The sequence below is a fragment of the Elephas maximus genome, chromosome 22 (assembly GCF_024166365.1).
Source record: "Elephas maximus indicus isolate mEleMax1 chromosome 22, mEleMax1 primary haplotype, whole genome shotgun sequence".
Lineage (NCBI taxonomy): Eukaryota > Metazoa > Chordata > Mammalia > Proboscidea > Elephantidae > Elephas > Elephas maximus.
In genome coordinates this window covers 58,768,420-58,793,646 of record NC_064840.1, presented here as the reverse complement: position 1 = coordinate 58,793,646, position 25,227 = coordinate 58,768,420, and the positions used below count along the sequence as shown (strand labels likewise).

The following is a 25,227-nucleotide window of genomic DNA, read 5'->3' as shown; positions in this document are numbered from 1 at the left end:
ATCACAGTCTTGGGCCACTCACTCTGCAAAAGGAAAGGGAGAGAAATAACACTTCTTACCTGCTCCTCATCAGTTCTGAAGAGCCCCATCTCAGGTGTGACACAAGGAATCCTCGGAATGGCTGGGGATTCCATACTGTGTGCCAAGAACATTGGGAAATCAAAAGGGCAACCTTTCTAAGTGGCCCCCTATCTTTCATGGAAGGCCTAAGTGAAACACCTCTGTACCCCCATAACAATCTGTCCAATCCCACGTTCCTCTCTTCATTCTGAGCTCCCCATTCATACATGCAACACAATTATTCCCCTTCCATGTGCTGGCCATTCTCTTCGCCTCACCTACAGACTCTTTCTTTTCCTCTTTGCTGCTATGGAGCCCAAATGTCCTTCTGGACCTAGCTGAAGGAGCTGCCTCCTCCATGAAGTATTCTCCTGACTAGTCCAACTCACACTGATCATCCCTTTTTGTAGTCCTCTAGCCCTTGGTGATGGAGCCTCATGCTGGGCATAATAATATACTATCCCGCTTTGCTAGATGACCCCTTTGTGTGTGTTTGGTCCCACCAAATGAATCTATCTGTAAGTTCCTTGTGGTCAGGATCCAAGTCTTATTCTTTCCAACAGATGTTCAGAAAGTACTAATTGATTAAATATCCTTTTAGTTCCACAGCCTGCTTGTTTGACCAGAACTAATTTTGCATAAGCCACGGAACTAAACCGGAATGCATGCTTCTGTCTTTAAAAGTTGACTATTTTAGATCTATTCACAAAACATCTCTGTGTGCAAATGTACCCCCAATGGTAGAAGTCTCAACAGTCACAGGGAGAAGTGAGAAAGGTGTTCGAGCAGACACAAATCCTTGGTGGGTTTCACCTAATATAGCTTGTGGACAGGCGAACATGGTCAGTGTTGGATCTTAGCTTGGCAGCCATTTCTAGTGCAAATCTTCCTCAACGGAATTGTCTGGTAAGAAGCTGAGAGCACATGAGAGTGAGAGACGGTGTAAATATGTGACTGTGAGTGAGGGGAGGAAAAAAGCTGGTAGATAGGGATGGGAAGAGGGGAATACATGCTCCCAGGCAGCCCACTATCAAAGAGGCCTCCATTCCCTCTCAGCAGCCCAGACACAGAGCCAGCCTATCCTGGTGCAAATCTGGACCACAGTCCAACCAACCCAGCATTTGTCTTTGTCAGAGCCACATCCAAGGCCTGGCCTTCTTGCTACTTTTCCTGGCTCTGGAATCCTTCGAGTTCTAGGGTTAAGCCTTGGCCATCCACCGTGTGAGTACTTCTTACATTTGGTCTAGCATAAAGTCCAGTTGCTCTTTTTCTTCATATGCATCCCTGGAATACTTCTCAGCTCTGAAGCCAAAGTCTTCCCCTGGAACCACACAAGTTTAAGTGAGTGACAGAATGGAGATAATAGATTGCCTTTCTTTTTTAAAAAAGTGCTTTTCCTGGTCCTCCTCTCAGTGCTTGCACCTGAGGAGTGGAGGAAGGTCTCTGATACTCAAATGGGATCATTAGCAATGACTTTGACCACTCCTGTTCCTCCAGCTCCAGTATATAGAATGGAGCAGCTAACTCCTAACATCTTAGCTTGTAAGAGGCTTTGTAAAGAAAAAAAGAAAATACAGCCAGGAAAAACTTTCTTAGCTTGACAAGTCCTACTTGAAAACAGCCCTTCTTTGGTGTCCAGAGACACCAAAGAAAGTCGTTCCTGTTCTTTTCCGTACCACACACCACAGAAGGGCCAACAGCAATGGAACTGAAACCACTCATTTCGAAGGGCTGCAGGATTTTTTCCTAACCACGGCAGCTACAACCTCGTTATTTCCTAAGCGCACTACAAAGAGGTTCAAATTATGGGTGAATCAGCCGCTGGCAACCCCAGCTTCCTTTGTCTCTCTCATCCCCCTGTGCCTGGGCCCTTGACCTTGCACTGTCATTCACTGTCACTTAGCAGTGAATTTTCTGCCTTTGTGGTCTGGAGCTGACAGAATGAAATCACAACAGCTCATGCAGTTATTATCACACACACAGCGGCATGGGCACGAACACAGAGATGGACAGGCAGGAACAACCTGCCAGGGCATGGATCTGATGATGGTAAATTTCCTATTGTAGTTAAGCTCCTGGCTCCGGTTGGGTTAGCCATCAGAGGAGGGTGGAAAGCATAAATGGATTAGTGAGAGCTTGGTTTGCTTAGGGTGAAATGCACTCTGGTGGAAAGGACCACAGGAAACAGAAAGCGTTTCATACCCATGATAGTTATATGAGCAGTTCCTGGAAAGCAAAGAAGAGTCAAGTTTAAGGAAGGATAGGACTGAAGTCAATTAAAGTGAGAGGCATATTATCAAAGGGGACACAAGGAGAGCTTTCATCTTCTAGTTGACAAAGCTATACAATCACTGAACAAAACTCCTCTGTGGTTCATGGATGCCGAAGTTAAAGTAATGCTCTATGAGCAGCTTATTAAAAGAAATTCTTACAGATTTTAAATAATCAGTTTGTTATTTCTTCAAAGCAGGAGGAAAGCAACCAGGCAGAAGTTTCTTACAGTTCCTTACAGCTCTGAGAAGTGATCTGAGTAGAATTATCCTCCAGTTTGACACACATATCAAAGATATGCATACCCAGAGCTATTTATGAAACTTCATGGGATTTTATATTTTAATTGGAGACGTAAATCTTCCTTCTCCTGAAATTATATTAAAAGAGTGTTTTTGATAACAGACATTTTTTTTTTTAATGGCTATCTCCAGGTTCAATTCAAGTCTGCAGAACTTGGGTGTGCCATGAGAACCCTTGAGTGCAACACGCCTGGTAGCAGGAAGCCCCTCAGTGAGTGCCCAGAGCCCCATCTTTTCCCTGCAGCCTGAGCTCATTATCCCAGACTTTACCTTCATCTTCGGAGACATCCGGAATCTCATCTACTGTCTCAGGGAGACTCCTCAGGTGCTTGTCGGACTAAATGAGAAGAAGCAGAGACTTCAACCCAAATGGAACACTGAGCCCTTTCACCAACCCAACAGTTACCTGGTCACAATTGTGGAGACTGTGGAGAGGAGATGGAAAAGGAGATTTATCCCAAATGAAGAAAACCAAAGCTAAGAGGCTCTCAGCCTAGAAACGGATATGTGGCAGGAACCATGAGGAGGATAAGCAGGAAACTCCAGCTTCCCATTTCCCCATTTCTTCCCCAAACCTCATCTTGCTGCTGCCCCTTTAGGTCTGGTCTCAATCTCAGTTCCTCAGGCCACTAGGTGGCAGTACAACTTCGCCTGATGGATGGGGAACAACCTTCCCCACTCTTGGCTTCCTACTAGGTGTACAGCCAGGGAACTCACTCCACTTTGGGGAGGTTAACCCACAGAGACACCCTGTCAGTCCAGCTGTGTGTTTAGGAGGGAAGTAAGGGGGAGAAGCAGACATACCTTCACACCAATTTCATCCGTGACAACTTTGAGCACTTCTGTTACAGAAATGTAGTTCAGGCACTCTGCTATTGCCAGGGGTGTGGCTCCATTCTGGGAAGAAAAGCAGGGGCAAGATAGGATTAAACAAGGAAATCAAGTCTGGGAGGTAAGCCCTGCCCCACTTGTGCGTAGACAAGCTCACCTTCTAATTGTTCGGAAGAGCCTAAGTGGATAGACTCTGATTTGGAGCCAAGAACAACAATCCCTGCCCATGTGTGAGCCTATATATATGTTAGTGGCGATGCCTGCAGAGGCATGGTGAATAGGAGAAGGGAGGGCAGTGGTATTTTAAATCTGTAGCATTGAGTTTGAGGGCCTTGAAATGAGAGCAGGGGCAAACATCACCAGGACAAGTCAAGAAACGCCAAGAGGGAAGCAACAGGGAAAGAATCGGCCAGGAAGTCGCCATATGCAATTTTAAGAATATAAGTGCAGAGCAATGCTACTTCCAAAGATCAGGTCTCTGGGTGTCAGTAACTGAGCAGTTATAGCTGTTAAGCTGCTGTTGAGTCCGCCCCTGACTCATGGCGACCCCATGCACAACCGGATAAGACTGTTGTGATCCATAGGGTTTCCACTGGCTGATTTTTGGAAGGAGATTGTTAGACCTTTCTTCCTAGTCTGTGCTCCACTGAAATCTCTTAAGCGTCCCAGCAACACACAGGCTGCCACTGACAGATGGGTGGTGACTACACTCGAGGTGCCTTGACCTGCAATCACACCCAGATCTCCTGCGTGAAACTAAGAATTCTACCATTGAACCACTGCTACTGTCATTAAAATAGTTAAAATAATCCATATACTTGAATTAATGGCTATCAAGCTAATCAAAAATCATGAATAACCAAAATTAGGGTGGGGTATATTTTTATATTCTGATTTTAAGAGGAAGTTGTTGTTGTTGTCAGGTACCATCGAGTCTGTTCTGACTCATAGTGATCCTATGTACAACAGTACCAAACACTGCACCATCGTGCGCCATTCTCACAATTGTTGCTATGTTTGAGCCCATGGTTGGAGCCACCGCGTCAATCCATCTTGTTGAGGGTCTTCCTCTTTTTTACTGACCTTCTACTTTACCAAGCATGATGTCCTTCTCCAGGGACCAGTCCCTCCTAATTACATGTCCAAAGTAAGTGAGATGAAGTCTTGCCATTCTTGCTTCTAATGAGCATTCCGGCTGTACGTCTTCCAAGACAGATTTGTTCTTTCTTTTGGCAGTCCACGGTATATTCAATATTCTTTGACAACATCATAATTCAAATGCATCAATTCTTTTTTGGTCTTCCTTATTCACTGTCCAGCTTTTGCATGCATATGAGGCAACTGAAAATACCATGGCTGGGGTCAGGTGCACCTTAGTCCTCAAAGTGACATCTTTGCTTTGGAATACTTTAAAGAGGTTCTTTTGCAGCAGGTTTGCCCAATGCAATACGTCACTTTATTTCTTGACTGCTGCTTCCGTGGGCATTGATTGTGGATCCAAGTAAAATGAAATCCTTGACAACTTCAATATTTTCTCCATTTATCGTGCTATTACTTATTAGTCCATTTGTGAGGATTTTTGTTTTCTTTATGATGGGGTGTAATTCATAGGCTATAGTCTTTGATCTTCATCAGTAAGTGTTTCAAGTCCTCTTCACTTTCAGCAAAGTTGTGTCATCTGCATATCACAGGTTGTTAATGAGTCTTCCTCAAATCCTGATGCTGTGTTCTTCTTCATACAGTCCAGCTTCTCGGATTATTCGCTCAGGAGACAGACTGAATAAGTATGGTGAAAGGATACAACCCTGACGCACACCTTTCCTGATTTTAAGCCATCCAGTATTCCCTTGTTCTGTTCTAATAACTGCCTCTTGGTCTATACACAGGTTCTGCATGAGCACAAGTAAGTGTTCTGGAATTCCCATTCTTCCCAATATTATCCACAATTTGTTATGATCCACATAGTCAATAAAACACAGGTAAACATCTTTCTGGCATTCCCTCCTTTCAGGCATTTGACATCAGCAATGATATCTCTAGTTCCCTGTCCTCTTCTGAATCTGGCTTCAATTTCTAGCAATTCCCTGTTGATGTACTGCTGCAACCACTTTTGAATTATCCACAGCAAAATTTTACTGGCATATGATATTAATGATATTGTTCAATAATTTTCTCAATCTGTTGGATCACCTTTCTTTGGAATGGGCACATACATGGATCTCTTCCAGTCAGCTGGCCAGGATGCCGTCTTCCACATTTCTTGGCATAGACAAGTGAGTGCTTCTAGCTTTGCATTCGTTTGTTGGAAAACCTCAACTGGTGTTCTGTGAATTCTGGAGCCTTGTTTTTTTGTCAATGCCTTCAGTGCAGCTTGGACTTCTTCCTTCAGTACCACTGGCTCTTGATCATATGCTACCTGATGAAATGATTGAATGTTGACCAATTCTTTTTGGTACAGTGACTGTGTATTCTTTCCATCCTCTTTTGATGTTTCCTGTGTCATTCAATCTTTTGCCTAGAGAATCCTTTAATAATGCAACTTGAGGCTTGAATTTTTTCTTCAGTTCTTTCAGCTTGAGAAATGCCGAGTTCTTCCCTTTTGGTTTTTTAACTCAAGATCTTTGCACATTTCATTATAATACTTTGCCTTCCTGAGCCACCCTTTGAAATCTTCTGTTTAGCTCGTTTACTTCATCATTTCTTTCTTTCACTTTAGCTACTCAGTGTTCAAGAGCAAGCTTCAGAGTCTCTTCTGACATCCATTTTGGTCTTTTCTTTCTTTCCTGTCTTTTTAATGATCTTTTGCTTTCTTCATGTATGATATCCTCAATGTCATCCCACACTTGTCTGGTCTTTGGTAATTAGCGTTCACTGCGTCAATTCTATTCTTGAGATGGTCTCTAAATTCAGGCGGGATATACTCAAGGTCATACTTTGGCTCTAATGGACTTGTTTTAATTTTCTTCAGCTTCAACTTGAACCTGCATATGAGCAACTGATGGTATGTTTCACAGTTGGCCCCTGGTCTTGTCCTGACGATGATATTGAGCTTCTCCATCGTGTCTTTCCACAGATGTTGTCGATCTGTTTCTTATGTATCCATCTGACAAGGTCCATGTGTATGACTGTCATATATGTTCTTCTATCACCAAGACCATATTTTCTAACTACTGATCCTTTTTCTTTGCTTCCAACTTTCGAATTCTAATCACCAGTAATTATCAATGCATCTCGATTACATGTTTGATCAATTTCAGACTGCAGAAGTTGGTAAAAGTCTTCAATTTCTTCATCTCTGACATTAGTGCTTGGTATGTAAATTTCAATCATAGTTGTATTAACGGGTCTTCTTTGTGGGCATATGGACATTATCCTATCACTGACAGCACTGTACTTCAGGACAGATCTTGAAATGTTCTTTTTGACAATGAATGCTCTTTTTGATATCATTCCTCTTCAATTTGTCATTCCCGGCATAGTAGACCATATGATTGTCTGATTCAAAATGGTCACTACCAGTCTATTTCAACTGACCAATGCCTAGGTTATTGATCTTTATGCGTTCCATTTCATTTTTGACAACTTCCAACTTTCCTTGTTTCATACTTCGTACATTCCACATTGCAATTACTAATGAATGTTTGCAGCTGTTTCTTCTCATTTTAAGTCATGCCACATCAGCAAATGAAGGTCCTGAAAGCTTGACTCTATCCACGTCATTAAGTTCAATTCTACTTTGAGGAGGCAGTTCTTGCCCAGTTATATTTTGAATGTCATCCAACCTGAGGGGCATAGCTTCCAGCATCACAGCAACACGCAAGCCACCACAGTACAACAAACTGACAGGTAAGAGGGGGCTGAGAGAAAGAGTTACGCAAAAATAAATTGACTTCGAGGCTTTTTTTTTTTTTTTTAAGTTCTTTAGTGGTAGAATGTGCCCTAGGCTCCATACAGATTCAGTCCCATCCACAGTTATAATTTCAGCAACCACGTCTACAAAGGTCCACATACTTTCAAAGCTAGAAGCAGCTATGGAGACAATCTAACAAAACGTCCACATTTTAAGATCAGAAAATTCATACCAAACAATGGCCACAGATGTTGGTAAGGATAATTCTGAGGCCCCAAAAGATCATGAACCACCCAAGACATTTAATTTTGCTGGTTTGTACCATACTTGAAGCAGCCTCATAGAATTTAGAAAGGGATTCAAGAGGAGGATATACACACAAGTAAAAGGAGGAGAATAAATAAATGATGCTTAAAAGGAAAACCTTCAGTTAGCAAGAAACAAAAACTGATCACAACACCCAGGGTCTTGTGTACCCCAAGTAGCTGCAACTTTATGGTCTTGCAGCCCCTCCCAGCTCCCAGATATAGCGCAGTAAGTACAGATTGAGAGAGACTGGCCAAGTTCGAAGTATAATTCAAGTTATTTTTAACATCCAGATGAATCTCCATGGTTAATGGAAGTCTCACAGGGCTTCCCATGGAAATCAATATTCTGAAACCAGAAAACCAGTTGATACTTACAAAGTTGACCTCATTTGGGGAAGCACCATTTTTCAGAAGAAGAGTCACAATGTCTGTATGTCCTTGTTGGGCTGCCTGGTGCAAGGGGCTGTATCCTAGCTATAAAACAAGGTAGACGTTTTGGCAAGGTTAACTCTTAGAGGAAGAATTTCCCACATACTACAGAGCTTATCCATCTATTGCACACAACATTAAAAAATGCATTTTCCATATTTCCTCATTCACGGTCAAAGCTTAAAATTATGGCAGAGCCTCCAGTGCGCCCAGTGCAGCTCTGGCTGCACCCTAATTTGGCACTTAAGAACCATCAGCCTAAGTGTCAGGTTTAAGGTGTCCCTGTACCTTGGTCTTGGCATTGACATTGGCATTCTTCTGTAGCAGAAACTTCACCAACTTGATATTTCCGTAATGACAGGCCACATGGAGTGGAGTATAACCCATCTGAAAAGCAAGAGATAAGAATGGATGGCCAACAGGGCTTGTGGGCAGACCAGGAAACTTTATGGATTGTGCATTAATGAAGTCCTTACAAACATACTTGATTAAAAGAGAGGCTAGACAGGGAAAATTCTGGAAGGTTGACAGCTGCTATAAGGTATAAGCTGTACTGCTATTACCATCAGATACCATGGGCCTGAAAAGGTAGTGTTCAGTTTCAGACAAGTGAAGTGTGAGATGCTTGTGAGATACCCTGGTGGAGATGACAAGTAGGCAACTGGAAAACTGATACTGAACACTGCAAAGAGGTCTAGCCTGGAGATGTAAATCTGGGAGCTATCAGCATATAAACCCCCCCAAAACCAAACCCGTTACTGTTGAGTCAATTCCAACTCATAGCAACTCTGTGGAACAGAGCAGAAATGCCTCATAGCATTTCCAAGGAGCAGCTGGTGGATTTGAACTGCTGATCTTTTGGTTAGGAGCCGAGCTCTTAACCACTGCACCACCAGGGTTCCAGGCTAGAGAGGTAAATCTGGGAGCTATCAGCATATGGAAGCGAGATGAGTGAAATCACCTAGGACAAAGGGTAAAGAGAAAAAAGCTGGGCCTAAGTACCTAGGCTATATTTAGAGGGAGAGTCAGACCTTGAGGGGGCTGCAAAGAGGTGGGAGGAAAACCAGGAGAGACTGTGTTACAGAAGCCAAAGGAAATTATTTCAAGGAGGAAAGAGCTATTAGGCCCCCAGTGGCTGAGAAGGCTAAGCTGAGGACAGATGGTAGCGTGGAGATCGCTGAAGAATAGGCTTGTTACACTAGAAAGATGAAATGCCTTTGTTGTTGAGTGCCGTAGAGTACATTTCAACTCATAGCGGCCCCACGTGACAGAGCAGAACTGCCCCGTAGGGCTTCCTTGGCTGTAATCTTTACAGGAGCAGATCACCAGGTCTTTTCTTCCACAGAGAGGCTGGTGGGTTCGAACCATCAACCTTTTGGTTAGCAGTCAAGCGCTTAACCTTTTGTAGCACCAGAGCTCCTTGAAATGCCATTCTAGAAAACGGTTTGAGTTACTTGGCTGTAGCGCAATAGAATTTATAGGAACTGACCATTGTTGGATATGAGTGGGCATTGGGTATTTATTCTTTTAAGGAGCTAATTTTGCAGGCATCTGTCCTGTTTGTTATTTTGTTGTTCCCTGGGGGAGGCAAGCCAAGGATCTCCAAGCTCTTTGGTCCTAAGTTTCCCTGGGAAGCTGGTGCCAGGTTCCAGAGACAACCTTACCATAGACCCTGTAAGCTGGACCTTCATATACAGGATGGCTCTGGGACCCTCAAGGTAGTTCTAACACCCACTGTAGGGTCTCGCAGGGTCAGGATCCCAAAAGACTAAACTGGACCCATCAGAGAAGCCTTGAAGATCCGGAACATTCTTGGGCTCTAAGCAGATTCCTGATGAAGCTGCAGGCACTTATGGACGAAAAACAGTTTCTAGTATTTTGCCCCAGGGAGACTCTTCAACATAACATTGTCCCTTCCTTATGGGTGAAAATGCTTCTGCCATAAAGCTTCCTTCCTCCCATCAAATGGAAACACTCTTTTGCCTTTGTGCTCCCAGGTGGTTCAGCTCTACTCTTCTACCAGCTATCACACTGCGCCGTTCATTCCAGCCTCTTACAATCTCCTACACACTGAGCTCCAAATGCCTTGAGGGTAGGTACCAAGTGTGTTGTCCACAGGATTATTCTCATTCCACTCACATAGCTCCTTGCACATAGGGGAGATTCAAAGAAAGTTGAACTGAAATTAGCTAAATGCTTAAATAATAGGGCTGGGTTTTTGTGTGAAGGCAGAGAAGTCTACCATTTTGACATTATTGAGATAAGATCTTGAAATCATGATCAAACAGACCTCCCTTCAGTTTCCCACTACAGAGGCTCAAAGACCTAGCAAACGTTTGAAAATTCCCAACTGAGAAGTGAGATAATTAGGATTGGTTCTTGCAAAATCCACTCCTAGCATGAGGGAGTGACAACGAAAAATGCACCACTGGGTTCAAAGCTCTGTGGAAGCGACCATTCAGAAGTGTGAGGGGTAGGACCACTGGGGAGGACCATGTGAGCATGAAGGGGGGGTGGTGAAGGATGGGGACACACACAGGCCGAAGAGTGAGGTTGCAGGCCTTACCCGGCTGGCGGCATCCACTGTGGCACCGTGGTCAATCAGCAGCGTTGCCACTGGAACGTGGCCTTCTTGTGCAGCCAGATGGAGGGGAGTGAGTCCACTCTGGAAAGAAAAAGATGTTCATCACCTTCTATCCAGAGCAGAATTCCAGGCCACAATGAAACTACTAAGGCAGCTGAATCTGGCTCTGCAGCCACCAATGAGCTATTCGACCTTGGGCAAATCTCTTCTGCTCTAGGCCTCAGTATCCGTATCTAAAAAAAGAGATGGTTAAACTAGATCAGAGGTCAGCCGTTTTTTCTATAAAGGGTTAGGTAGCCAATATTTTAGTCTTGTGTCTCTGTGTCTACCCCGCTCTCCCATTGTAATGACAAAGCAGTTATGGTCAACACATTATGGATGTGTCTGTCTTCCAATAAAACTTTATTTACACAAACAGGTGGAGGGCCATCCACCTAGTGTCTTAACTAGATAAACTTTAAGGTACCTTCCAACTGTAACATTCCCCATTCCTATGATTCTAGGTGAGCTTTAGAGCCTTGGTTTCCTTATCTAGAAAATGGAGATTATCACTGAACTACCTCAAAGGCAAGGTAGGGAGCAGTTGAGATAACCTAGGTGAAAATACTTTGAAAGCACTATGTGCCGTGTAAATGTAGTATATTATTATATCACAGCCAACGGTGTGCTGTAAAGAGGGTGGAGGATCCTCCTGGGAGTGAAAAGATCATATTCTTGTCACAGCTTTCTCATGAGGATATTAGTGTATCAGAGATCTTGTTTGTTATGTGGGTGCTCAAAAAAAAATGCTAGAAAAGTCTTTTCTCCCCTGTTCCCTATCTCAATACATTTTATCAATGGTGGGATAAACCAAGTTCCAATCTCTCTGCCATTGAGAAGGCAGTGAGTAGGGTTAGTCTCCTCTGCAGTGACTCTGCTTCCCCTCTTCTGCTCTCTGCACTTTCTCCAGAGCCCCAGGAACAGTAACCTTCCCCAGCTGAAGCCTGAGCAAACAGGTCAGCCCCTCCAGGCAAGTGGGTTTGGCTGCAGTGAGAACAGTCCATAATTGTGTAGTGCCTTGACCCATTCTTGGGATAACACCAATAGTCTACCATGTGAGAGTGGTGAATGGGTGAGTGGCTCTATTCCCAGTACAGAGAATTATTCCATCATTAATCTCTCCTTACATGTGTTTTACATGGCACAACCAAGAAAACCTAGAATCCCATTAACTATAATGATGCTACCATGACAGTTCCCTCCTTGGGGATCATCTGTCTAAACTTTTGTAAAGAGAGCCAATGGACTGTAAGGTTTTAGGAAATCTGAAGTTACCCTTAGAATGCTTATCTTTCTGAAACACTGCAATGTCAATTTATCATCTAAAGAAGTTGTTCTTCATATTCCATGATTCCATTTCTGTGAAATGTCCAGAAGAGGCAAATCCATAGAGACAGAAGACTAGTTGTTGCCATGGGCTGGGCGGAGGGGGTGAGGAGTAGGGAGTGACCGCTAATGAGTATGGGGTTTCCTTTTGGTGTGATGAGCACGTTCTGAGATTAGAGAGTGATGATGGGCACACAAAACTACTAAATTGTACAGTTCAAGATGGTGAATTTTATGATATATGAATCACATTTCAATAAAACGATTATAAAAGAAGTAGTAGTTCTTAGTCTTTTTTTGGGCCAGACACTCCTTCTAGAAGCTGATGAAAACTATCACCACTTCACCCAGAAAAATGTTCACAGGCCTCTCCTCCCAAAATGCTGTGTACAATTTTAGAAGGTTGTATATTCATACACCCATCATCCCTAAATTGAAAACTCCTAGTCTAATGCAATTTTTTTTTTTTAATGTATAGGTCAGTATTTCTTTTCAATTTACTTCGTTGTTGTTGAGACGATACACAGCAACACATGAACCAACTCAACCGTTTCTACATGGACAGTTCAGTGACATGGATTACATCTTTGGAGTTAGGTCAGTATTTTTAAAAAATATCTTCTTCCACAGAAAACGAATTTCTAGCACCAAATTATTTAACACGTTTCTTGGGAAAGTATATTGTAGGTTTTAGTAATGATCTTCTTGGCAGATTCTTGAGTCAATTTATTTAGAAAGACAGAATGGTGGAGGAGAATTGGCAAAGGTTCTGGCATTCAGATAGACTGGGGGTATATCCTAGCTCTACCACTGACAAGTGTAGGACTATGCAACCTTGGGAATCTGTTTTCTTATTTACAAAACTGAGATAAAACTTGCACAGGGTTGTTATAGGGATTACATACATACACGCACACGCACACACACACATATCATCATTACCTAACCTAGAACGTGGGCACATGGTAGGTGCTCCATATTCAGATATTCTATCTAGTTAGCTGACACTCACCCATCACTGAAATTACAGGGCAAAGTGGAAGACGCCATGTTTACCTTGTTCCCCAGGTTGCTGTTGGCTTGCTTGGAAAGGAGCAGTTCAACCATCTCTGTGTGACCCTCTTGGGCAGCCAGGTGAAGGGGTGTCACTCCTTGCAATGACTCTGCATTCGCTGATGCCCCATATTGCAGGAGACTGCAGGCAACCTCCATCTGGTTCTGCTTGGCAGCGATGTGCAAAGGGGTGTAGCCATTCTGAAATAGAAGCCACCCCATACCTGCTTACAGGAATCCTGAGCTCCCAATATGGATACACACCTTAACTTTTAAATCACTTGCTAGGACACCTACTGAGAAGGGCTGGGGTCACCTAGGAGAGCAATTCATTGTAAACAAACAAACAAAATAAGATCCATTTGATTTGGAGACAGCTTTCAAGGCTTCCATAGCCAGCAAATACCTTGTTCCTTTTTTTTTCCACAATCTATTTTCTATTATCACACTTGGAGGACAAGCTGCTGGGCAGGAAGTGATCTGTCACCAGGAAGAGCTAGGATTCAATTAGGTAGCCCTATAGATCAACCAGATACCCTGGTGGCATAGTGGGTAAGTGCTAGGGCTGCTAACCAAGAGGTCTGCAGTTCAAATCTGCCAGGCGCTCCTTGGAAACTCTATGGGGCAGTTCTACTCTGTCCTATAGGGTCGTTATGAGTTGGAATCGACTCGACGGCAGTGGGTTTGGGTGGTTTTTATAGATCAACCAGAAAGCTAGGTAAGTAAGTAAACTACCCTGTCTGACAACAATAAGAACCAAAAAACCCAGCCATTTAATAAAAGAAAGGGAACAACAGCCTTTCTACTATCCCGGTGCATTTGGACCAAGCGTTCCCCTCTGGGCTTGGCTGCCTTAGGCAGCGTGGCATAAAAGGGGCTTGAGGACTGCGGAGGGCCAGGACTAGCTCCACATTTACTTAACTAGTTGTGTGACCTGGGGCAAGATATTCAACAGTCTTGGCTTCCTTCTTTTTTATTTTAAACTCCTTAAAAGTGGATAGTAACATCTACTTGTTCATTTCTCAAAGTTGCTGGTGTGGATCAAATATCATAATATATATGAAAGTGCTTTCCAAAATCAAGGTATAAAGGCAATAAACTTTCGCACCATGGTTTTGTGGTGTTGCTTAGAGTGTGGTCTATGGGTTACTGGTTCACAAGCTGTTACAGATTCATCATAAGAGTAAGGAGCTTGGCTCAAAAGTAAATCAGCTATGTCACCATGCACTCTTTATTCCACTGACTTTTTTGGGGGAGGATAAGGTGTTATAAGACTTTCTCAATGAAGGAAGCAGTGCACGGATTTGCATTCTGGACAAGCTCCTTATCCCACCGCAGACAGGTTACAGTCTATAGACTGGCTACTTTGGTCATCACTGTTAGAAACCATTTTCACCTACATTGTTTTTTTTGAACTTTACTGCAACCATGGAAGGTAAGTAAAACAAAAACAACCCCAAAAACCCAGTTGCCGTGGAGTCAGTTCTGACTCGTGGTGATCCCAGGTGTGTCAAGTAGAACTGTGTTCCACAGAGTTTTCAATTCAACGGCTGATTTTTTTGGAAGGAGATCACCAGGCATTTCTTCTGAGGCGTTTGTGGGTGGAGTCGAACCGCCAACGTTTCGGTTAGCAGCTGAGCATGTTAATCATTTGCACCACTAATATTATTCACGTTATCCCATTAAATGTCTTATCTGATGTCACTTAGTAAGTGGAATAAGAGATAATCCAACCCTGGCCTTCTGAGTCCAAATCCTGGGTTCAAGGTGTATACAAATCACCTGGGCTCTTGTTGAAAAGCAGATTCAAATTCAAGAGAGCTCAAGATCCAGCATTTCTAATAGGCTACCAGATGATGCTGTTGGACCACAGACCATACTTTGAGTGGCACAGCCCTAGAGCCCCCAGGGCCAAGGCGAAGGCCAGGCCTGAGGGCCTCCTGGGCAAGACTTTCTGGGCCTATGCCCAGCCCAGTTCCATAGCAGATGGCCACCTAACATGTGATTTGTTGTAAGGCTCATGGCTTCTTCACCTTGGCCAGCATTCCTCTGGCCATCCCAGCTGACTGAATTCTCCCCCTGCCAGCCACTGTCTTACTGTGAAAATCAATGTTTCTGATTCTGCCAGGATAAGGAAGAGGAAAGGGGAAAAGAAGAGGCTCTATACAGTCAAATCCCAGTTTTACAGCATTGGAGGACAGCAGAAGGGATACCAGGGTCAGTCTGTAAAACAGATTTTATGGGAAAAGGAAAAGCTGTCATTTACTCAAAGAATTCAATTGAATAAAACCTTAATCTCTTTGAAGAATGGTGTCAATCATGCTGGTGTTCCTCCTTTCTAATTTTACTCGCAAGAAAATATTAAATTCTCTTTGTTACTTGGGTACATGTAACAAGATTGGCATCTTGATTATAATAAAATGAATTCAACAGAACGGTTTTTTACTGTATCAAAGGGGAGGAGGGGAGAGAGGTGTGGTTCAATGGTTCACACCTGGGATTTGGAGTCAGAGGGTCTGGGTTCCTGCCTGTCGCCATCTTGGCTGTGTGACCTTGGGCAGGGGGTGAAGGTCATAGACCCTCTAAGGCAAGGAGCATAAAGTGCCTGTCTGCTCAGCTGTTGCCAGGATGAGACCGGATAGGTGAAGCATCTCGCCAGAGCCTGGCCCAGAGCAGGCATTCATTACACGAGAGCAACTAGGACTTTTTTTAATGTACGCAGGACAGTGTGGTGGCTGTTGGGTGCTGTTGAGTCAATTTTGGCTCATAGTGACCCCAGGAAACAGAGTAGAACTGCCCCACAGGGCTTTCTTGGCTGTAATCTTCATGGGAGCACACTGCCAGGTCTTTCTCCTGCGGAGCCACTCAGTGGGCTCGAACCACCAACTGTTTGGTTAGCAGCCAAATGCTTAACTGGGTGTGCCACCAGGGTCCTTCCCAGGACAGTAGCTGGGGAAATTTGAAGTACATTCATGGAAGGATAACCAGGAGTCCCAGGCCACTTGGGCAGCTGTGGATGTCCACACTATCAAGAATAGCACTCTGTTCTGGCCAAGAGCAAGTTTAGTTTGGGGTTAGAGCCCAGAAAGGAGAACAAGTCAGTAGTTTCAGAACACGGACCGCCCTCTGCGCTTCACCAGAACCAATACTAAAGGAAATGAATGGCCTTCTGTAGGTGACAAGGACAAAGGGCAACCAGGTAAGAGTCAGGGAGAGGTTAGGGAGGGATACGTGCCAGTGAAAGGCTCTTCTTCCCAAAGAAAACCAGCTCCTCCAAAGGAATGCATGTGAGAGAATTTTGCCAAAATGTTAAAACAGTATCAGCATCAAAATTAGAAAGGGGAGGATTGGTTTGGGTGCAGAGAGATTTACATGTGAAATTCTACAAAATTGCCAGACTACTTTGGAAAGTATTTTTTGCCATGGAAGCAAAACCCATCTGTACAGTGTTTGTGCTTGGATTTAGCTCTCCTTAAATATCATAAATCTGGCTTCTGTTTCTTTTATATAAGTAGGAGAGTGGGGAGGAGGGGAGCCCAGATTTTTATTTTTAGAGGCGGGAGTAAGTCGACATCTCACCAGCTGCCTGCTCGGTCTACACAGTGACGTGGAGCTTTCTACAACAGTAGCAGAGACAGAAGCCCAAGGAAACAAGGGGGGCCCAAGCACTGCTGTGTCTGCAGAAAAGCGATGCTGTGAAATTAAGATGAGCATGCGATCTGAGAAGGGACGAGGAACCGCAGCGCCCCACTGAGTTTCACTAACTTGGCCACATCTGCCTTGTAGTTAGCAGGTGTCAGCTGGAACCCCTGGCGGACCCACCCCATTGGTCCTTCCACTGCACACACAGACACCTGTGGCCTGACTGAGCGCTGGACTCTGCTCTCCCATCATTACCAACTGATTCTCGTGCGACTTGGCTGCCTGCGAGCACCCTGAGTACGCAGACTGCGAGTGCCTTATAGCCCTCAGCCTTGTGCTGGCTGTCTCTCCCCTCCTTCTCTGTCCCTGCATCACCCCCCATGACGCCCTTTTCCCCCCACATACAAATAAGACACCTCTATGGCTCATACCATTGAGCATCCTCATTCTCCCTCTGCAGGCAGCCTATTCCCAAAAAATAGTCCTTGTGTTCTGTCCGGTCTTTTATCCCTACGCCTCATACTATCACCATCCCAGTCTGGTCTTACCTAAGCAACTCATGTCTGCTCCCTTTACCTCTAGTTCCCTTAAGGGTCAATGAACGTACTGCTCTGAGCAGTTCTTTTCAGAGGATGGCATGAGATTGGCACACTAGACTTATGTGTAACGCGTACTACATAAAGATGTGCCTCATTGAAAAAAAAAAAAACACTTCCCAAAAGACTGAACTCATAAAAGAAAGAAATTTGGGGTGAGTATTTCCACTCCACACAGGTTCCTTGAGAATCAGGAGGTGGAGCCAAGATGGCGGAATAGACAGACGCTTCCAGCGAGCCCTCTTTACAACAAAGACCCGAAAAAACAAGTGAAACGAGTATATTTATGACAAGCTAGGAGCCCTGAGCATCAAAGGCAAGCTTAGAAAATGAACTAATGGGCGGGGGAGGAAGAGACAGTTCAGAAGTGGAGAGGAGTTGCAGGACCTGAATCACGGGGAGCCCTCAGGCACCATTCCCAGAGTGCCAGCGGCAGGCTGGTACTAGTGTTAGGCTGCAGTTTCCTCAGGGAGAAGCAGGCAGCCACACAGCCCACTCACACCTCAGGAACCTGAGGAGAACGGCACTCTCGGCAAAAGCTAAGTGCTTGTGTATATTTTACCGCGCCCTTCCCAACCCCAAGCCAGCTTCAGCGGCTGAATTCCCTAGGCCTGAGATAGGCCCTGTTGAGCACCTAGAGCTATCCTCCCAGCCTTGGAGAAGGAAAAAATTTGCAACTGGGGGACAAGATAATTTGCCAGCTCCACTAACCAGGGGAACTGAGGACAGAAGCAGCTACCGTCCAGGCACAAACCATCCATGGATTTTGAGTACCTTTCCCCTTTGCATGGACCTGTGTGGGCCTATTTCAGGAGAAGAGGCCCTTGCTGGCAGACTCCAACTGTTTCAGCTGTGCAGTGAACATTTGCCTATTAAACAGGGTCCTCACCTACCCACATCAGGGGCCTAAGGACTGGTAGCTCCACTCAGGTCACCCAGCCACCCGCAACAGGGGTCCAAGAGTAACTGGTACCTCCCAGTCCTTACAACCAAAAACACTGGGTGCCCATGGTCCATCTGCAGAACCCACCCACCTGCACGCTCTAGGGAACAGGGACGCACTTTCCTCAGAGACACTCGGGGTCGGTTCTCAGGCCCCTACCTTGTTCAGAGTGTGACCCCCTGCTGCAATCAGATACTGGTACATATACCAATCACCCCTGCCCATGTAAGACTGTAGGACAGAGCCCGTACTACACACTTGATGATCAGCTACCTGGACACCTGAGCTGAATTCATACAAGAAAAGTGAATGGACTCCTAAACTCATATACCTGATAACAGCTGTAGCCATCTGGGGACAGGACATCAGAGCTCCAAAGGCGAAAATAATAAGCTAGCTCACTCAAGCAACCCATTTGGGTATATCAAAACAAAACAAAGCAAGAAGCTATGACACAGTAAGCAAGCATAAACTAATACAATAACTTACAGATGGCTTGGAGACAACAGTCAATATCGAGTCACATAAAGAAACAGACCATGATCACCTCAACAAGCTCTCAAAACAAAGAATCCAGGGATCTTCTAGATGAAAGTGCATTCCTGGAATTACCAGAGGCAGAATACAAAAGATTAATATACAGAGCCCTTCAAGACATCAGGAAGGAAATGAGGCAATATGCAGAACAAGCCAAGGAACACACAGATAAAGCAATTTAAGAAATTAAAAAGATTTTTCAGGAACATAATGAAAAATTTAATAAGCTGGAAAAATCCATAGGCAGACAGCAATCAGAAATTCAGAAGATTAACAATAAAATTACAGAAGTGGACTACTCAACAGAAAGTCACAGGAGCAGAATTGAGCAAGTAGAAGTCAGAATTTCTGAACTTGAAGATAAATCACTTGGCATTAATATACTTGAAGAACGTAGATTCCTTGCTTCAAGGATCCAGTAAGTTCTCCCACAGCTCTGAAGCCTTCTCAAAGTGTGATCACTGCACCTTCAGCATCAGACCACCTGGAGCTGGTTAAAAGGTAGATTTCTTGGCCTTTCTGAGCACAAGACTCATCACTCCCCAGGAGATTCTTATATGTGCTGAATTTTGACAGCTTACAAAACCCAGCTGTCTTAGTTATATTGTGCCGCTATAACAGAAATACCACAAGTGGATGGCTTTAGCAAAGAGAAATTTATTCTCTTGCAGTCTAGGAGGCTAAAAGTCCAAATTCAGGGCAAGGCTCTCTTTCTGTGTTGGCTCTGGGGGAAGGTCCTTGTCATCAATCTTCCCTGGTCAAGGAGTTTCTCAGCACAGGGACCCCAGGCCCAAAGGATGTGCTATTCTCCTGGCTCTTGTTTCTTGGTGGTATAAGGTCCCCATGTCTCTCTACTTGCTTCTCTCTTTTATATTTCAAAAGAGATTAAGACACAACCTAATCTTGTAGTTGAGTCCTGCCTCATTATCATAACTACTGCTAATCCTACCTCATTAACATCATAGAGGCAGGATTTATAACACATAGAAAAATCACATCAGATGGCAAAATGGTGGGCAATTACACAATACTGGGAATCATGGAATAGCCAAGTTCACACACATTTTTGAGGGACACAATTCATTCCATGAAATTCCACCCTTTGGTGCCTCAAAATTCATGTCCTTGCCACATGTAAAACACACTCACCACATCATATTATAGCAAAAGTCTTAAATCAACTCCAAGTCCAAAATCCAAATATTTCTCTTCATCTGTGAAATCCAGAGTATGAGTTATCTGCTTCCAAAGTATAATGGTGGAGCAGGCACAAACTGGACATTTCCATTACAAATGGGAGAAACTGAAGGGAAAGAAGGGATAACAGGCACCAAGCAAGTAAGTCGAACACATTACATTAGCCCTCAAGGCTTGAAAATAATCTTCTGTTCTCTGACACCACTTATACAATGGCCCTGCCCTCTAGGCTGTAGGTATTGGCCTCACTCTCCAGATTGAATGGAGGCCCCTAGGCCCTGGGCTTCAGCTCTGCATTCCAGGCCCACTGGAATGGCAACTCTGCTCCCTTGGCTTTGGGTGGCCCCATTCTCCTAGTCCATGTGAGTGGCGACTCTACCCTTTAAAACTGAGGCAGCTCTGCTTCCCGAGTTCCTTGCCTATTCAGCTTCTACTTCCTGCTTCCTTGGCCTCTTGGCCCTTTGGGCATCACTGCCTGCCTCTACCCTGCTGGGGCAAGTGTTCTAAGCCTCTGTAGTTCCATAGATAAGTGCCTGGAGGCACCTCACTCTGCCAGTAAGCTTCAGCTGGACGGCGCTCAGCTCTCTTGCTCTGTGTGTTGGCAAGCTGAGCTCCAACGATAAGTGCCCAGAGGCACCCCACTCCACCAGGAAGCCTCCTGTGCAAAGGCACTCAGCTCTGTCGCTCTGTGGGTTGGCTCCAGCGCTGTGTCCCGCTGGTCTCCTGGTTCTGCTGCTGCCATTTCTCTGCCACTGCTGGTCCCCTGTGCTGTCTCCAGTGTAACAGCTCTCCTCATTTCCTTCTTAGTCCTCACCAGAATTGTCTTTGATGTCCGTAATTCCACCAACAGTCTCTTCAAGGCAATCTAGCCTTTTACTGTTAGGCACTTTAGAACTCTTTCAGCCTCTACCATTCACAGTTTCAAAACCGTTTCCACACTCTAAGTGTCTGTTAGAGCAGCACTCCACTCTCACCACCAGATTCTGTCTTAGATGTCCAGTGCTGCTATAACAAAAATACTACAATTGGATGGCTTTAACAAAGAGAAATTTATTTTCTCACAGTCTGTTGTTGTTGTTGTTAGGAGCCGTTGAGTCAGTTCCAACTCATAGTTACCCTATGTACAATAGAATGAAACATTGCCAGTCCTGTGCCATTCTCACAATTGTTGTTACACTTGAGCCCACTGTTGCAGACACTTTGTCAACCCATCTCATTGAGGGTCTTCCTCTTTTTTGCTGGCCCTCTACTTTACCAAGCATGATGTCCTTCTCCAGGGACTGATCCCTCCTGATAACATGTTCAAAGTATGTGAGACGTAGTCTCACCATTCTTGCTTCTAAGAAGCATTCTGGGTGTACTTCTTCCAAGAAAGATCTGTTCCTTCTTTTGTCAGTCCTTGGTACATTGAGTATTCTTTTCCAACACCATGATTCAAATGGGTCAGTTCTTCTTCCATCCTCCTTATTCATTGCCCAGCTTTCGCATGCATATGAGGCAATTGAATACACCATGGCTTGTCTTCAAGGTGACATCTTTGCTTTGCAACATTTTAAAGAGGTCTTTTGCAGCAGATTTGCCCAATGCAATGCATCTTTTGAATTCTTGACTGTTGTTTCCATGGGTGTTGATTGTGGATCCAAGTAAAGTAAAATCCTTGACAACTTCAATCTTTTCTCCGTTTATCATGATGTTGCTTATTGGTCCAGTTGTGAGGATTTTTGTTTTTTTTACGTTGAGGTGTAATCCATACTGAAGGCTGTGGTCTTTGTTCTTCATCAGTAAGTGCTTCAAGTCCTCTTCACTTTCAGCAAGCAAGGTTGTGTCATCTGCATAATGCAGGTTGTTAATGAGTCTTCCTCCAGTCCTGATGCCCTATTTTTCTTCATATAGTCCAGCTTCTTAGATTATTTGATCAGCATACAGATCAAATAGGTATGGTGAAAGGATACAACCCTGACACACACCTTTCCTGACTTTAAACCACGCAGTACCCCTTGTTCTGTTTGAACGACTACCTCATGATCTATATACAGGTTCCTCAGGAGTACAATTAAGTGTTCTGGAATTCCCATTCTTTGCAATGTTATCCATAATTTGTTATGATCCACACAGCCGAATGCCTCAGCACAGTCTATAAAACACCGGTAAACAACATCTTTCTGGTATTCTCTGCTTTCAGCCAGGATCCATCTGACATCAACAATGATATCCCTGGTTCATGTCTTCTGAATCTGGCTTGAATTTCAGGCAGTTCCCTGTTGATATACTGCTGCAGCCACTTTTGAATGATCTTCAGCAAAAATTTTGCTTGCATGTAATATTAATGATATTGTGTGATAATTTCCACATTTAGTTGGATCACCTTTCTTGGGAATAGGCATAAATATGGATCTCTTCCAGTCGGTTGACCAGGTAGCTGTCTTCCAAATTTCTAGGCATAGATGAGTGAGCACTTCCAGTGCTGCATCCATTTGTTGAAACATGTCAATTGATATTCTGTCAATTTCTAGAGCCTTGTTTTTACCAATGCCTTCAGTGCAGCTTAGACTTCTTCATTTACTACCATCAGTTCCTGATCATATGCTACCTCCTGAAATGGTTGAATGTTGACTAATTCTTTTTGGTATAGTGACTCTGTGTATTCTTTTCATCTTCATTTTATGCTTCCTGTGTCGTCTAATATTTTCACCAAAGAATCCTTCAATATTGCAATTTGAGGCTTGAATTTTTTCTTCAGTTCTTTCAGCTTGAGAAATGTCAAGCGTGTTCTTCCCTTTTGGTTTTCTATCTCCAGCTCTTTGCACATGTCATTATAATACTTTGTCTTCTTGAGCAGCCCTTTGAAATCTTCTATTCAGCTCTTTTATTTCATCATTTCTTCTTTTTGCTTTACCTACTCGATGTTCAAGATCAAATTTCAGAGTCTCTTCTGACATCCGTTTTGGTCTTTTCTTTCTTCCCTGTCTTTTTAAGACCTTTTGCATTCTTCATGTATGATGTCCTTGATGTCATTCCACAACTCGTCTGGTCTTCAGTCATTAGCGTTCAATGCATCAAATTTATTCTTGAGATGGTCTCTAAATTCAGGTGGGAAATGCTCAAGGTTGGAGTTTGTTCTTATTTTCTATAGTTTCAACTTGAGCTTGCATATGAGCGATTTATGGTCTGTTCTATAGTCAGCTCCTGGCCTTTTTTGACTGATGATTCTGAGCTTTTCCATTGTCTCTTTTCACAGATGAAGTCGATTTGATTCCTGTGCATTCCATCTGGCAAGGTCCACATGTATAGTTGCCGTTTATGTTGGTGAAAAAAGGTATTTGCAATGAAGAAGTCATTGGTCTTGCAAAATTCTATCATGCGCTCTCCGGCACTGTTTCTATCACCAAGGCAATATTTTCCAACTACCAATCCTTCTTCTTTGTCTTCAGTTTTTGCATTCCAATCACCAATAGTTATCAATGCATCCTGATTGTATGCTCGATCAATTTCAGACTGCAGAAGTTGGCCAAAATCTTCAGTTTCTTCATATTTGGCCTTAGTGGTTGGTGCGTAAATTTGAATAACAGTCGTATTAACTGGTCTTCCTTGTAGGTGTAGGGATATTATCCTATTACCGACAGCATTGTACTTCAGGAAAAATCCCAAAATGTTCTTTTTGTCAGTGAATGCAACACCACTCCTCTTCAATTTGTCATTCCCAGCATAGTAGACCATACAGCTGTCCGATTCAAAATGGCCAATTCCAGTCCATTTCAGTTCACTAATACCTAAGGATATTGATGTTAATGCGCTCCATTTCATTATTTGACAATTTCTAATTTTCCTAAATTCATACTTCTCACATTCTATGTTCCTATTATTAATGGATGTTTGCAGCTGTTTCTTCTCATTTTGAGTTGTGCTGCATCAGCAAATGAAGGTCCCGAAAGCTTGACTCCATCCACGTCACTGAGGCTGACTCTACGTTGAGGAGGCAGCTCTTCTCCTGTCGTCTTTTGAGCACCTTCCAACCTGAGGGGCTCATCTTTCGGCACTATATCAGACAGTGTTCTGCTGCTATTCATAAGGTTTTCACTGGCTAATGCTTTTCAGAAGCAGACCATCAGGTCCTTCTTCCTAGTCTGTCTTAGTCTGGAAGCTCAGCTGAAACCTGTCCCCCGTGGGTGACCCTGCTGGTATTTGAATACTGGTGGCATAGCTTCCTGCATTACAGCAACACACACGACCCCACGGTACAACAAACTGACAGGCGCGTGGGGGTCTCACAGACTAGGATGCTAGAAGTCCGAATTCAGGGTGTCAGCTTCAGAGGAAGGTTATCTCTCTCTGTCCTTGTCATCAATCTTCCCCTTGACTAAGAGCTTCTCAGCACAGTGACCCTGGGTCCAAAGGATGCGCTATTCTGGCTCTTATTTCTTGGTGATATAAGGTCCCCATGTCTCTCTGCTGACTTCTCTCTTTTATATCTCAAAAGAAACTGACTTAAGACACATCCCAATTTTGCAGATTGAGTCCTGCCTCATTAACATAACTGCCATAATCCCACCTCATTAACATCATAGAGGTAAGGTTTACAACACATAGGAAAATCACATCAGATACCAAAATGGTGGACAATCACACAGTATTGGGAGTCATGGGCTAGCCAAGTTGACACACATTTTGGGGGGACACAATTCAATCCATGACACCAGCTGACATGCTGGGGGAATACATTTGTTGTGTAACATGAACGCCACCTCGGTGAGGTAACCTGTTGCTAAGAAGTGTTACCCATTTCCCGTTCCACTCCTGGTCCCCTAAAAGCAGCAATTATACTGTAGGTAATGTTTGTGAAGGTGAGGTGAAATTTCTGAGGTAAAAATAACAAAACACAAAAACTCTTCAGCTACTTTTGAAAAAACCCTCCCTGGAGGACTGGCAGGTGGTCTGCTCTCCAGGGGCCAAAGGATATGAGAGCGTCTCAGTCAAGAGCCTCTAGTCTGTAGAGAAAGGCAGGGCCTTACCAGAGCAGGACTGTGTGGGGAGCTGCCCCGGGGAAGCAGCAGCTTGACAATGTCCAGGTTGTTGTGATGAACAGCCAAATGCAGAGGAGTCAAGCCGTTCTACAGAGGGGTAAGACACAAAAGAAAACAGCCTTCACTCTAATGGAATTTCTTTCAGGGATTCCTTTAGCTATGTTGTTTTCGTTGTTAGCTGCTGTTGAGTAGGTCCCCTGCACAACGGGATTGGACCATTGTGATCCATAGGGTTTTC

General features: G+C 44.0%; 1 protein-coding gene across 1 annotated transcript in view; it reads right to left on the bottom strand.

Annotated features, from left to right (window-relative positions):
* ANK1 (ankyrin 1) overlaps positions 1-25,227 on the bottom strand; it is a 165,034-nt gene that overhangs the window by 50,889 nt on the left and 88,918 nt on the right. Inside the window, exons 16-24 of the mRNA XM_049866339.1 lie at positions 24,978-25,076; positions 13,057-13,254; positions 10,618-10,716; positions 8,340-8,438; positions 7,998-8,096; positions 3,438-3,530; positions 2,904-2,970; positions 1,297-1,381; positions 60-135 (exon numbers count right to left, since the gene is read on the bottom strand). Of these exons, the coding sequence (XP_049722296.1) occupies positions 60-135; positions 1,297-1,381; positions 2,904-2,970; positions 3,438-3,530; positions 7,998-8,096; positions 8,340-8,438; positions 10,618-10,716; positions 13,057-13,254; positions 24,978-25,076 (915 nt within the window). The remainder of the gene's footprint in view (positions 1-59; positions 136-1,296; positions 1,382-2,903; positions 2,971-3,437; positions 3,531-7,997; positions 8,097-8,339; positions 8,439-10,617; positions 10,717-13,056; positions 13,255-24,977; positions 25,077-25,227) is intronic.